This window comes from Eleutherodactylus coqui, chromosome 8 (assembly GCF_035609145.1).
Source record: "Eleutherodactylus coqui strain aEleCoq1 chromosome 8, aEleCoq1.hap1, whole genome shotgun sequence".
Taxonomy (NCBI): Eukaryota; Metazoa; Chordata; class Amphibia; order Anura; family Eleutherodactylidae; genus Eleutherodactylus; species Eleutherodactylus coqui.
The window spans coordinates 33,888,915-33,903,504 of NC_089844.1; the positions used below are offsets into that span (position 1 = coordinate 33,888,915).

At 48.3% G+C, this 14,590-nt stretch overlaps 2 protein-coding genes across 2 annotated transcripts in view; both read right to left on the reverse strand.

The window, feature by feature from the left end:
- LOC136576291 (sterol 26-hydroxylase, mitochondrial-like) overlaps window positions 1-1,633 on the reverse strand; it is a 32,028-nt gene extending 30,395 nt beyond the window's left edge. Inside the window, exon 1 of the mRNA XM_066575469.1 lies at window positions 1,323-1,633. Coding sequence (XP_066431566.1) covers window positions 1,323-1,553 — 231 coding nt within the window. The 5' untranslated portion in view covers window positions 1,554-1,633. The remainder of the gene's footprint in view (window positions 1-1,322) is intronic.
- The window catches only part of TYW5 (tRNA-yW synthesizing protein 5), a 964,030-nt gene that overhangs the window by 197,983 nt on the left and 751,457 nt on the right, over window positions 1-14,590 (reverse strand). The window lies entirely within an intron of this gene.

Consider the following 14,590-nt stretch of genomic DNA (forward strand, 5'->3'; position numbering starts at 1 on the left):
CTTCTGGAGATGTCACGTGTTCCAACATCACTGTGCTTTGTGCCATACTGACAACGGTACATGAAGTCAGTCTCGGCTGAAGACTCACAGCGCATGCGCCAACAGTGCAGCGCAAGCGCAGTGATGATGAAACACATGGCATCTCCAGCAAGTGGAGTTAAAAATGTCACTACGGATGGAAAGAGGTGGTTTTTCAATTGCTGGTGGAGGGTGCAAAGCTAATTTACATATGGCGCAAGATAAACTTAAGGCTGGGTCCATATGAGGCTGATTTACAGAGGAATGTCTCATCCACTTTGTTGCTATTGTAAATACCACTAAATTTCACTGTGGAGGAAATCCCGTGGGAAATCCAACCAGCCTGGAACCCCTCTAAAGGCCAAAGTCTGAACGGCGGAGTCAGACAGAACAGAAATAAAAGGTATGGATTCCACTTTACATCGTACAGAACATTCAGACTATGGCACAAAAAAATAGGTGACAGGCTTCCTTTAAGTCCGTACAAGGGGGCGGGGCTTGTCAGTGACAGCTGTGACATATCTACAAGCATACAATGAGAGAACTTTGTCTGATGTAAGTTGTATTAGGGCTCGTTCACACAAGCATATTTCCGCAGCAAATTATGCAGTGAATAGAACTGATCTCAATGGGTTTGTCTCAAAGCGGATCTTTTTACGCGCTGTACGATAGTGTTAAAAAAAAAAGTGGCATGACCTATCTTGGTGTGCATTTGCACACTGCAAGAGCCCGTTGAAATCAATAGGTGTGCGTAAATGTCCAAGATATATGCAGAAAACCTGCATATTCCCACAAAATCAATGTGATGTTGCACTGATTTCTTTGTGTGTGTAAATGTGGTATATTTTCACACACAAATACACGCCAGAGCGGACGAAATACGCAGGTGTATTTCGGACATGCAAAATTCTGCGTATTTGCGTGGCTGAAATGCGTTTATGCCCGTGTGAATAAGCCCTTACAGATCAGACTCAGAGCTTCTGCCTCTTAGAGACATTTACCATGAACTATAATATGTTTTATGATACATGTCACCAACACGGCACACAGAGCCAGAACGTGGCTTTTCTGCACCCAGGGCAAAGGTTCGGTTCGCTGTCCCCATCTTGGTGGCTAAATAACCTAACCAAAGCAAAGAGGATCGTTGGCACCTACTATTGCCCCTCATTGTACCCCTGCAGTACACAGTTTTAGCCCCAGCCATGAGTAGATCAGCCGCAGCTCACTGCAAGTTTAGTAACAAAAGGCAACATAGTGACAGGCAGCACAAAGTAACAGACAGAAGATGATACAGCAGGACCAACCTGTAACTCTTGTCCATACAGCAGGTAACCTCTAATGAAGATCCAGTAGACATTGGTGAACATGGAGGGTCCAGGCAAATCATCAAATGTCTTCATCTTCTTCTTCTCTTCTGCTACTCCGGCTGCTGCAGCCCCATGTAAGGCTCTGGCCGGGGAGACCCAGCATGTCTGCAGCGCTGGGCTGATCCTGATCCCCAGGTAATTGCAGCTCCGGACAGCAGCTCTGAGCATGGCTGCAGGGGGAACAGATCCTCCAAGCACTTTGCTATGGCTGCTTCCTGCTTCTTCCTGATCCTCCCTCCTCGAACCTTTCGTTGTAAAGTTCACAACAACTATGTGCGCTGGGGGGAGTGATACTGCCTCCTCCTGTGACCTCACTGCACCCATTACTGAGACAGATATGGGCAATTCGATAAAGGAGAGGGATCTGCATAGAGTAGTTGTGGCCCGGAGCACAAACTAGTAAAAGTGACATATAAACAGTAAAAATGTAAAATACAGCTTACTAAAAGTCTGCATCCACAGTGTTATGCCAAACAGCCAAGCTCCAATAAGGGGAGGACAACGCCAAGCTGGTTTCTCAGCAAAGCAATGTGGAAAAAACAAGGTCTACAGCTCTAACACTGATAAAAAAAAAAGAATCTTAATTAAAAGGGGAAAATACTCACGTGTGAACAGGGATTTACGTGTTTCAGCAAAAAACTAAGCCCTAAAGGGGTTTTCCAGGCAGTGCCCACTAGGATACCCCAGGGTCATAGTGAAAGCGCTGGTCCGACTCCTGTGTGGTGGCCAGCACTCGGAACTGCAGGCTCAGACCTCACTGAAATCAGTGGGACCGCAGCCTGCAATTTAAAGCACTGCTAACTCACAGTAGTCAGAGCAGCGCTTCCACCCCGATCCCGGCAAGCGCTGCCTGAAAAACCCCATTAATCATAGCATATAGTTTATACAAGAAGCATGTGATTTAAAGGTAACAGGATATGACATAACAAAAGCATGGCCACTCCTACCAACGAATAAATAATGAGGAAATTAAACACATAACAAAAAGAGATGAGCGAGCGTACTCGTCCGAGCTTGATGCTCGTTCGAGCATTAGGGTACTCGAGATGCTCGTTACTCGAGACGAGCACCACGCGGTGATCGAGTCACTTCCATTTTCTTCCCAGAAAAGTTTGCGCCGTTTTCTGGCCAATAGAAACACAGGGAAGGCATTACAACTTCCTCCTGTGAAGTTCCAGCCCTATCCCACCCCCCTGCAGTGAGTGGCTGGGGAGATCAGGTGACACCCGAGTATATAAACTGGGGCCGGCCGCAGCTCGCCACAGATGCACGCTGAGAGACATTAGGGAAAGTGCCGTCCTGCTGTAGCTGCTATAGGGACAGTGTTAGGCCGGCTTCACACGAGCGTGACGGGCTCCGCCGCGGAATATTCCGCGGCGAAGCCCATCACGGCGCCCCCCAGAGACCCCATACTTACCAGCGGAAGATAGCGTGAAGACGCTTCCCCGCCCGTCGCCGCTGCGTCATGTGACACGCCCACCGCGTCACATGACGCGGCCGGCCGTGTCACGTGACGCGCCGGCCCCGTCATATGATGATGCGGCGGCGGTAGGCAGGAAAGCATTTTCACGCTATCTTCCACTGTGTTACAGCGGGAGATAGCATGAACGGACGGCTTCTATTGACTGCAATGGAAGCCGTCAGCGCGTACACCCGCGGCAAATAGAGCATGCCGCGGGTGAGGACGGGAGATTTCACAGTGCGGAATTCCGCTGTGGAATTCTGCATCGTGAGCATTGTGCTATTAGGTTCAATAGAACCTAATAGCAGCGGGCAACGCAGCGGATTTTCACCGCGAATTACGCGGCGTAAATCCGTTCGTGGGAAGGAGGCCTTAGGCTGATATTTTCGTCTTCAAGAACCCTAACGGTCCTTCTTAGGGCCACATCTGACCGTGTGCAGTACTGTGGAGGCTGCTTTTAGCAGTTTTGCACATTTCTTTTTGGGTATATTGGGCGTGCAGACCATAGCGTCCTCAGTCTGCAGTCATTTTACTGAGTATAGGGGCAGTACTGGTGAGGAAGGGACAGTGGTACAGGGAAAGAGATATACTGGCTATATAGGCAGTGGGCTTTTTCAAAAAAATTGGAAAAAAAAATCTTTGGGCTGCCTGTAACCGTCTTCAGTTTACTGCGTGTGTGCTGGGGGTAGTAGTCGCTCATTATTACCCAGCTAAGCGTTACAGCAGGCTTGCGCATAATTGTTTCCTGGCTCTGCTGTGTTTGTTACATGATCGCCGTCATCCCGCCAGAGGGAAAGAGTATACATATATACGCTGCATACGGTGTCTGTCTTGTTTTTCACCTCACCATTTTAAAAAATTGAAGCAAAATACTTAAGGCCTACCACTGGCCTTTGGCCACTTGACTGGTTCTTCGCTGTGAATTCCAGTAGCTCAGTCATACGCACCTAGGTCTGACTACATGCTTGCGCATAATTGTTTCCTGGCTCTGCTGTGCGTTCCGTAAGCGAAGTCAGCCTCTAACCACAGGCCAATAAGCGGCACATTTAATTACAGCGTTCTGTTTCTGCCTAGAGGACGTGGATACGGGCGAGGACGCAGTCATTTTACTTAGTATAGGGGCAGTACTGGTGAGGCAGGGAAAGAGGTATACTGGCTATATAGGCAGTGGGCTTTTTCCCAAAAAGTTCAAAAAAATACAATATTAGGCCTGCCTGTCACTGCCTTCAGTTTACTGCGTCTCTGCTGGGGGTAGTAGTTGTTGAATTAATACCCAGCCTTGCGCATAATTGTTGCCTGCCTCTGCAGTGCGTTACGTACGCGAAGTCAGCCTCCAACCACAGGCCAATAAGCGGCACATTTAATTACAGCGTTCTGTTTCTGCTAATCTCGTAATACACCATGCTGAGGGGTAGGGGTAGGCCTAGAGGATGTGGACAGGGGCGAGGACGCGGAGGCCCAAGTTAGGGTGTGGGCACAGGCCGAGCTCCTGGTCCAGGTGTATCGCAGCCGACTGCTGCGGGATTAGCAGAGAGGCAAGTTTCTGGGGTCCCCAGATTCATCTCACAATTAATGGCTCCACGCGGTAGACCTTTATTAGAAAATGAGCAGCGTGAGCAGGTCCTGTCGTGGATGGCAGAAAGTGCATCCAGCAAACTATCCACCGTCACCACCCAGTCTTCTACGCCGTCCACTGCTGCATCCCTGAATCCTCTCGCTGCTGCTCCTCCCTTCTCCCAGCCTCCTCCCTCCCAGCAAATGACACATTCAGAAGAGCAAGCAGGCTCCCAGGAACTGTTCTCGGGTCCCGGCCTTGAGTGGGAAAAAATGGTTCCTCTCTCACCGGAAGAGTTTGTCGTGACTGATGCCCAACCTTTGGAAAGTTCCTGGGATCCGGGTGAGGAGACTGGGGACTTCCGGCAACTGTCTCAAGAGCTTTCAGTGGGTGAAGAGGACGATGACGATGAGACACAGTTGTCTATCAGTGAGGTAGTAGTAAGGGCAGTATGTCCGAGGGAGGAGCGCACAGAGGATTCGGAGGAAGAGCAGCTGGACGATGAGGTGACTGACCCCACCTGGTTTGCTAAGCCTACTGAGGACAGGTCTTCAGAGGGGGAGGCAAGTGCAGCAGGTTGCAAGAGGCAATGCGGTGGCCAGGGGTAGAGGCAGGGCCATACCGAATAATCCACCAACTGTTTCCCAAAGCTCCCCCTCGCGCCATGCCACCCTGCAGAGGCCGAGGTGCTCAAGGTGGTTTTTCACTGAGAGTGCAGACGACCGACGAACTGTGGTGTGCAAGGTTTGTCGCGCCAAGATCAGCCGGGGAGCCACCACCACCAGCCTCACCACCACCAGCATGCGCAGGCATATGATGGCCAAGCACCCTACAAGGTGGGACGAAGGCCGTTCACCGCCTCTGGTTTGCACCACTGCCTCTCCCCCTGTGCCCCAACCTGCCACTGAGATCCAACCCCCCCTCTCAGGACACAGGCACGACCGTCTCCCGGCCTGCACCCACACCCTCACCTCCGCTGTCCTCGGCCCCATCCAGCAATGTCTCTGAGCGCAGCGTCCAGCCATCGCTAGCGCAACTGTTTGAGCGAAAGCGCAAGTACGCCGCCACACACCCGCACGCTCAAGTGTTAAAGGTGCACATAGCCAAATTGATCAGCCTGGAGATGCTGCCGTATAGGCTTGTGGAAACGGAGGCTTTCAAAAACATGGTTAAAGGTGCACATAGCCAAATTGATCAGCCTGGAGATGCTGCCGTATAGGCTTGTAGAAACGGAGGCTTTCAAAAACATGATGGCGGCGGCGGCCCCGCGCTACTCGGTTCCCAGTCGCCACTACTTTTCCCGATGTGCCGTCCCAGCCCTGCACAACCACGTCTCCCGCAACATTGTACGCGCCCTCACCAATGCGGTTACTGCCAAGGTCCACTTAACAACGGACACGTGGACAAGCACAGGCGGGCAGGGCCACTACATCTCCCTGACGGCACATTGGGTGAACTTAGTGGAGGCTGGGACCGAGTCAGAGCCTGGGACCGCTCATGTGCAACCCACCCTCAGAATTGCGGGCCCCAGGTCGGTGCTGGTATCTGCGGCGTGTATGCTTCCTCCACTAAATCACCCTCCTCCTACGCAACCTCTGTCTCGCAATCAAGATGTGTCAGCAGCAGCACGTCGCCAGCAGTCGGTGTCGAGCGGCGTGGCAGCACAGCGGTGGGCAAGCGTCAGCAGGCCGTGCTGAAACTACTCAGCTTAGGAGAGAAGAGGCACACGGCCTACGAACTGCTGCAGGGTCTGACAGAGCAGACCGACCGCTGGCTTTCGCCGCTGAGCCTCAAACCGGGCATGATCGTGTGTGACAACGGCCGTAACCTTGTGGCGGCTCTGCAGCTCAGCAGCCTCACGCACGTGCCATGCCTGGCCCATGTCTTTAATTTGGTGGTTTAGCGGTTTCTGAAAAGCTACCCACGCTTGTCAGACCTGCTCGGAAAGGTGCGCCGGGTCAACGCACATTTCCGCAAGTCCAACACGGACGCTGCCACCCTGCGGACCCTGCAGCATCGGTTTAATCTGCCAGTGCACTGACTGCTGTGCGACGTGCCCACACGGTGGAACTCTACGCTCCACATGTTGGCCAGGCTCTATGAGCAGCGTAGAGCTATAGTGGAATACCAACTCCAACATGGGCGGCGTAGTGGGAGTCAGCCTGTTCAATTCTTTACAGAAGAGTGGGCCTGGTTGGCAGACATCTGCCAGGTCCTTGGAAACTTTGAGGAGTCTACCCAGATGGTGAGCGGCGATGCTGCAATCATTAGCGTCACCATTCCTCTGCTATGCCTGCAAAGCATAAAGGCAGACGCTTTGCGCTCGGAAACAGAGGCGGGGGAAGACAGTATGGCGCTGGATAGTCAGAGCACCCTCATGTCTATATCTCAACGCGTTGAGGAGGAGGAAGAGGAGGTGGAGGGGGAGGAGCCTGAGGAGGAGCAGGGGGAAGAGACAGCCGGGCCCACTGCTGAGGGTACCCATGCTGCTTGCCTGTCATCCTTTCAGCGTGTATGGCCTGAGGAGGAGGAGGATCCTGAAAGTGATCTTCCTAGTGAGGACAGCCATGTGTTGCGTACAGGTGTGATAGACATGATGATTATTTATAAAATGTCTATCGTTTAATATAACCCAAATGTATTTTGCTATTGTAATGACTTTTAGCTCAGGAGTTTAAAGGACACACACACAATCTAATCATAGTATTTGCTAGACAATGGATGTCTGATCTAATGTTAGTTAAGTACATAGAAGTTACACAAGTTGCACAACCAGCTTCTAAGAGTTAAGGGCCATAGTCTCTGTGTATATCCTTATATCCTGTGTTTAATACTGAGTGTTTGTCTAGCCCCCTTCCACTCCTCATCCTGAAGCTAGGTAAACAATGAGTCATCACTACACGGAGATGACTTCAGCTAAAGAATACAAAGTCCATACTATGGCGGACGTGAGAGAGGGTGGGCAGAGAGGTGGGCAGAGAGGTGGGGGATTCTATATGAACCGACAAATGAGAATCTTATATGTTACTGATGTAATCTGTTGCACGCCCATTGAAGGGCGGTTGTCATGTGTTATAATAAAAAGCCTGAGCCTCTACACATGTTAGAGACTCTCCCAGTTTTAGACCAACATTGGTGTCTGATTCTGGTTCGATGATGTGTGCACACGATACTCAATTTGGAAGCGACAAAATACCCCAAAAGCCTGCTGGAGAAACCGTAATCCAGCACAATTGGCGTCTCCTGGGTGGACCGAGTTAAGAGATTTTGATTTCTTTCATTCTGGAAAAATACAGAGATCGGCAGACGGCACGCAGAACTCAGGGGCCCGAAAATCTACAGAACACGGTAAGATTGCTTTATGTAAATCTACCGATGTGATCTGGGTTCTGACTGCTTTTCTGCCTGTTCCTGATCCAGAGTGATAAATCAATGAAAGGCAGGTAATATAGTTCTTTCTTACTCGGAAAAAAGACCACCGTTTTAACCTGCTCAAGGGGTATTTTGTATGCTGTGTATATTATGTCTGAGACGGTTAAAAATTGTGTATGCAAGACCAAGAGACAAATTCTGTGAGGGTTAATGTGTCGGGAGGGCGGACTCGGCTGTTTAAGTCTGAGGGAACACGCCAGTGACACGTGCTCCTAGGTAAAACTAGTGTGAGGTTAGGAAGATTTATGATACGTATACTTACCTTTATGATTGAGCGTGTTATGTTCTCATATGTGGAAAGGTATATACTGTGAAGTATAGCCGTGCTTTGTGACGGCTGATTTCTCCAGAATATTGTTGAAGTTTTGGTCATTGAAAATAATCGTCAGTCTCTGTGTATAGCTAAATGTCCTGTCTAGATCGTGTACAAGGAGTGCTCTTGGGGATTACTAGACGGTGGGTTGTTAAAAAAGGTAGATGAGATATATACCTTGGGTTGATATAAAGGTGGATATATATATATATATATACCTTGAGCCGTTGTGGGTATTCTCCAGTAATCCCGTCTGTCTGCTATTATAGAAAGAATGTGCAGTGTTGATTATTGGGGGAGGGGTGCTGGTAAGAGAGTGGACTGAAGTTAAGCCACTAAGAGCACTTCTCAATTAACCCTTTCTGTTTACTTTGTCTTTCCCTGTGTTTTATAGAATTAATGCGTATTGTAATCTGAGTGGGAAAGAAGGGTTATATGGGAAGGATTTGAAGAAAGCAGATTTTACAAAAGAAACAGTACTGTGTGCAGAAACTTTGAATAGAATAGAATAAGCAGGTAGCATAGAGTTGAGCAAAGTGAGCAAGGACAAAGGTCATAGAGCTTGTGATTTGGTTACTGAACAATGGGAAAGGATCAGGAAAAGTTGCAGAAAGAAATGCCAGGTTATAGACAGATAAGATAGATTGTAGAAAGTTTTCAGAAGATGAGCAGGAAGCCTAGCAGAAAGAAATGTGTTTTTAGATTGCTAGAAGGAGGTATAATGTAGTTAAGAGATTGAAGAGGGGAAAGCATGTAGGGGGGGTATGTGTATTGCTTATGAACAATGTAATGTCTTTGTGTTGACTGCGGCCCCTCCCTGTAATGGCGGCCGTGCTTGCAATGTTTACAATCCAACATAGTGTGACTCTGCAGTAAATGTAGTGAGGCCTGCCCCCACCCTGAAGTTACTTCCCCCCATGTGCTCACTTTCAGGGTGTGTGATGTTACTTCCGGTCCCTCCCCATCCGGGACAGGACCTGGCCCCGCCCCTTCCTCCTCCAGCAGCCATCTTGCCTCACCTGGAAGTGCTGCTGCCCCTGGCCCCGCCCGTTCCTCCGGCAGCCATTTTGCCTCACTTGGGAGATTTGTAGCCCCGCCCCTTTCTGCCTCTGGCGGCCATTTTGCTGCATTTGGGAAGCCTATATTTCCCAATGCCACTGTATCCAGTGCTAACATCATGATTGTCTGAAGTAAGGTTTTGTTTGACCAGACTTTGTTACGCTCCAAGATGTGGCCACTTTGGATGTGTGATAAGTTCAGGGAAACAAACCTTTGTGGAGATGCAGCTTGGGACATAGTAGATGACTAAGCTGGTTTATAGTGCATGGAAGATTGGAGTTGATGCATGGGGGGCAGAGGCTGGGAATACATGACAGGGGACGCTCTCTCATGTTCCCAGGGGCTCTGTTTTCCACTGCCCGCTTCTCCAATGGATGCTCAGACAGATGATGTTATGGAAGGCTCCTACAGATGGAATAATTTCCCTATAGTCACCCAGCAAACTTTTTCATGCAATTTGGTGAAGGAATTTTACTTTTTATGTGAAGAAAGAGGGACTGAATTGCCCAGAGTAGGATGTTAATTCATCCGTATTCTTTAGTTTTTTCTTTAAGTCTTTTGTATATTCTAGTGTCAGTCTACACTGAAGCTATAATTATATTCCGACAGGAGAGTAAAAGCTAAACGCTGGCCATACCCTGAAATACTATTACACTGGGTGACGTAAAATTTGAATCGTGTGGCGACCCCTTGTGTTAAAAAATGCTAACTGCGACCTGAAAGAAAAAAATTTTTTTTTTAAGGAGATTTTCGCTCAGACTTCGCTGCATACAATGTCACCTTGACCTACAAAGTGCTTGTTTTTGTGCCTCTTGGTTTACTAGTTTGAACGCAATGACTCTTTTTCCATTGAGTATTGCGGTTCAAAAGGGGGGAGGCATAGGTGATCTGGGTCATAGATGATCTAGGTGTTGTAGATCAGCTATTGGGTTTGAAAAATAAATAAATGATTTTGTGCTACAAGATTCCGAGCCATGTGAAATAGAACATCAGCACGATTATTTAGTACTAATTCAGTAAGAAACTGCAGATATGCAAACAGTTACCAGAACCCCTGTTGATAATGCATATGTTGAGCTTTTTGCAGATGGTACCAGGGTGAGGATTGATGACTCCACATCGGATATGCAGTGGTCACACAACAAGATGTCCTAGAAGCAGAAGCTCTGCCTCCGCATGTCACAGTACAATAAGCGGAATGGAAGGCCCTCACTGAGGCGTGTAGAGTGGCGAGAGGTAAGACCGGCAATCCTTTACACTGACTCCTGGTATGCATTTGGCATAGCTCATGATTACGGCCCAATATGGAAGGCCAGACAGTTTTTTACCTTAGCAGGACAACCAATTGAGAATGGTGCAGCGGTACAGAGTCGCATGGAGGCCCTACTTCTACCTGACAAAGTTGAGAGTTCGCACCGATTCCTACACTGGAGAGGCGAGAGACGACACCCTCGCTGACAGCATAGCAAAGGCAGCGGCCCTCAAGCCGTGGAAGAAAGAAGAAAAGATACTGACAGCATGAGTCAGTGGTAAAAAAACTTTGGACATTGACAAAAATTTGGACTTTGATATGCTAAAAGACTTTTACAGTTACAAGCCAGCAAGGAAGAAAAGAATAAATGGACTAATATGGGAGCAGCAGAAACAGGACAGCGTGTGGTGAACAGTCAACAGCACTTGCCCACCACAGTTCCTGTATCCCATGATGGCCCAGCTGATGGACGGAAAGACCCACCTAGTAAAGCAGTAATGACGACGACGCTTGAAAGAGGTTGGGTGACCTCTAGGTTCTCTGTAGCTGCTGCATCATTTGTCCAGTTTAGCATGATCTATGCCATGGGTAAGTCAGGGCAGAAGTAAATTTGCCACACCACACTTGCCGGGACCACTCTACCCATTTCAGGGATTGCAAATTGACTACGTTCAGCTCCCACTTGTTGGGAAGTATGAATACGTGCTTGTTGTTGATGTCTTTGCAGGTTGGAGGCCGACCCTGTTACCAAGGTAAACAAGTAGGTAACCGCAAAGAAGCTCATGAAAGAGGTAAACTGTGAATATGGGGTACCAGAGGTGATTCAGAGTCAGACAGAGGTATAAACTTCGCAGGTGAATGTAACATGTCATGTCTGCTCTGGGTGTATCCCAGGCCTTTTACATACTCTACCATCTTTAGAGTAGTGGAAAGGTGGAGAGACGTAGTGGCACACTAAAAAGTAAGATACTTAAAAATGACGCCACTTTGGAAAGACTGTCATCCAATAGCCTTATACAGTGATAGATATGAACCCAGGGGGGATTATACATTATCTCCCTACGAGATTGTTTGGGCTAGCTCCAAGGCTAGGTCGTTACTATCCTCAGTAGTTACAATTACAATCTGATGTGTTGACTGAGTATGTGATTTCCGTTGTTAAAGAACTAACCAAAGCCTATGCACAGGTGTTCTCTTCCAGACTCAGAGGCAGACACTGGGACACATATCTTGCAGCCTGGGGATTGGGTGTGCGTCAAGAAGTTCCCCAGGAAGCACCCTCCTGAGCCCCGGTTTGATGGCCCCTACCAGGTGCTTCTGACTACTGCCACAGCTGTGAAACTAGCCGAAAGACTTACATGGATCCATGCTTCATACTGTAAGAAAGCTTCAGATCCGGGAGACCAGTCTTAGTTGTGCCAAAGACGTTACTCTGGTTAGGGCTAGTGAGAGAGGAGGGTGGCAACTGGAATCCTTAGTCGGAAGAATATGGGGGTATGGTTACCTTCTAGTATAACTCGTCCAATGCTCAAGTAGCTGCATATTCCTTCGACTATTGTACTGTGGTCCCGTGTCTAGGCGCAAGATCCCACCGCAGGCCAGATTTAGCTCAGTCCAGCTGGTTATATGACTTATATACCCGGGGAATACAATATGTTTGCGCCACTGATAACGTCTGGGGAGAAGACTGCCGTTATTGGGGATTAGTGGGATGGAACGCAGGAACAGACTAGTCCTATAAACCGCGAAGTGCCTTAAATAAGAAAAATAGGAGCGGGAAATCCCTAATTAGTCGTATAATCCTCCTTGAGAATAATAAGGACAGCAGGTATTGGAAGGCTGAACTTAGTATGTTGCTTGGTTTTAATGCGGTTTTTACATTAACCATGGGAGATCCAAGCCCGGGGGATGGGGAGACTTATAGTCTGGGGACATACCGGTACGGGAGGATAGATCCCTTAGGGAAGTTTAAAATAAGGGGTATGGTAGATGCAGCAGAATGGAAGCCTTCACTTAGTCCCGTGCCCATAATTAACCCCCTCCGCCGTAAGATAAAGACCTTGACGAACATGATGATCATAGCCGACCCTACCTTTGAGGACACCTTGACAGTAGCGACTGGCTACTCTGACCAGAATCTCTGGTTGGAGTTGATGAGGTACAATGCTAACAGGAGCAACAAGTCTAACTGTTGCGTGTGCGGTAGTGCCCGACCACACTCGGGGATGGTCCCCCTGAATCTCCCTGTAGATGCTGAAGAGTGGTTTATTAGTCTCTTCACGAACATTTCCGCTAATTACACCGTCCGTGAGAAATGGAAGAAGGAATACTCTATAACTACTTAAGTGTTTTGCACCGGAGAGAGTATTACTGACTACCCTGGAAACTACACCTGCCAGGCAAATAGGCAGGGTGGAGGGAGATTTTTGGGGAACTCACCAACGGGTATTGCTCCTCCTACAGTATGATAGGAGGGGAATAGATGCAGAATCAGGTCCAGTCCTTAGGAGACGTTTACTGGCTTTGTGGAGACATGAGGTAGAGGACCCGCCTGGAGGGTAATTGGACAGGGGAGTGTGCCTTAGTAAAGCCCTTATGCTCCTCCACATCCTGTCAGACACCAACGTTTCCCTTGTTTGAAAAAGATGAAGAGCCAGTTCCGATAATGCCAAACACATACGCTACCAAAGAAAAAGGAGAAATGTACTAGTACTGTGCCTGCCCCGATCTCCTAAGATGGATTGTCAGTGGAATTCCCATTTGCCTAGGGATAGTGCAGAAGACCTTAGGTTCCGGCGAGGGCACACCCTGTGGGGTGTTAACTTGTACAGATAGAGGGTATGGATGCCCGGAAATGAGCCCAGGGAATCCATGGCCTCCCTCTGAGGTAAGGTAGGGATCCCCCCCCTCCTAGGAGTAGGGACTTACGGGCAGTGGGAAAGCCCTGACGCAAGGGTGAGGCGACTTGGACGTGTTCACCATTAGGACTATCTCCAGGAGGGACATTGGTGTGGGTGAAGATTAGGGAGTCCCACGCCGTGCGTACCTGTGCACGCTACTAGTATTGTAACATTATGCTAGAGCGAGAAGAGAGACCCCTGGTGGTAGTTTTGATCTACACGTGTACATTGACGTCATAGGATAGCCAAGGGGGGGGACCTGACAAGTTTTAAAAATTAGAGACCAAGTTAAAACTAGATTCAAGTCCATTTTCCTGATCATTATGGTAAATAAACGTTGACTGGATTAATTATGTTTATTATAATTAGTAGTGGTTTATAAATTATACTGGAGACGCCTTATAGGGACTAGTCGACCAATAGGACCTACCTCGACTATGACTTTTTTTTAAATAGAGTGACCTTAGATATGACTTTAGCTAAAAAGGGGAGTGTCTGTAAGATGATAGGGGAGACTTGTTGTACCTACATCCTAGACGACACGTGACCCGCGGGTAAAGACGCAGTTGCTATTAAGAAGCTGACCGCACTAACTAAAAAGAGCTAACTTTTGGGACCAGCACTCGCCATGGATGAGCGGGTGGTAAAGGATCCTGGCACAGACGGGCGTCGCTGTTGTATGTAAACTGATGGTTACCTTTTCTGTTCTAGTCTGCTGTGTTATTCCCTGTGTCAGAGAGACCTGTGAAACTGATGCTGGAAAAGCCGCTCCCACCATGAGTTTGCTGGATGCATCCCCAGAAGGAGTGGACAAGTCCTACACCCCCTTGAAGACCCTAAAACGAACCTTCAACGCGCTCCAGTTATAGGCTCATGCGCAGAAAACTGTGAAAATTAGATAGAAAATTAGAGGATAGACATTTTAAGGGGGGATTGTGATAGACATGATGATTATTTATAAAATGTCTATCGTTTAATATAACCCAAATGTATTTTGCTATTGTAATGACTTTTAGCTCAGGAGTTTAAAGGACACACACACAATCTAATCATAGTATTTGCTAGACAATGGATGTCTGATCTAATGTTAGTTAAGTACATAGAAGTTACACAAGTTGCACAACCAGCTTCTAAGAGTTAAGGGCCATAGTCTCTGTGTATATCCTTATATCCTGTGTTTAATACTGAGTGTTTGTCTAGCCCCCTTCCACTCCTCATCCTGAAGCTAGGTA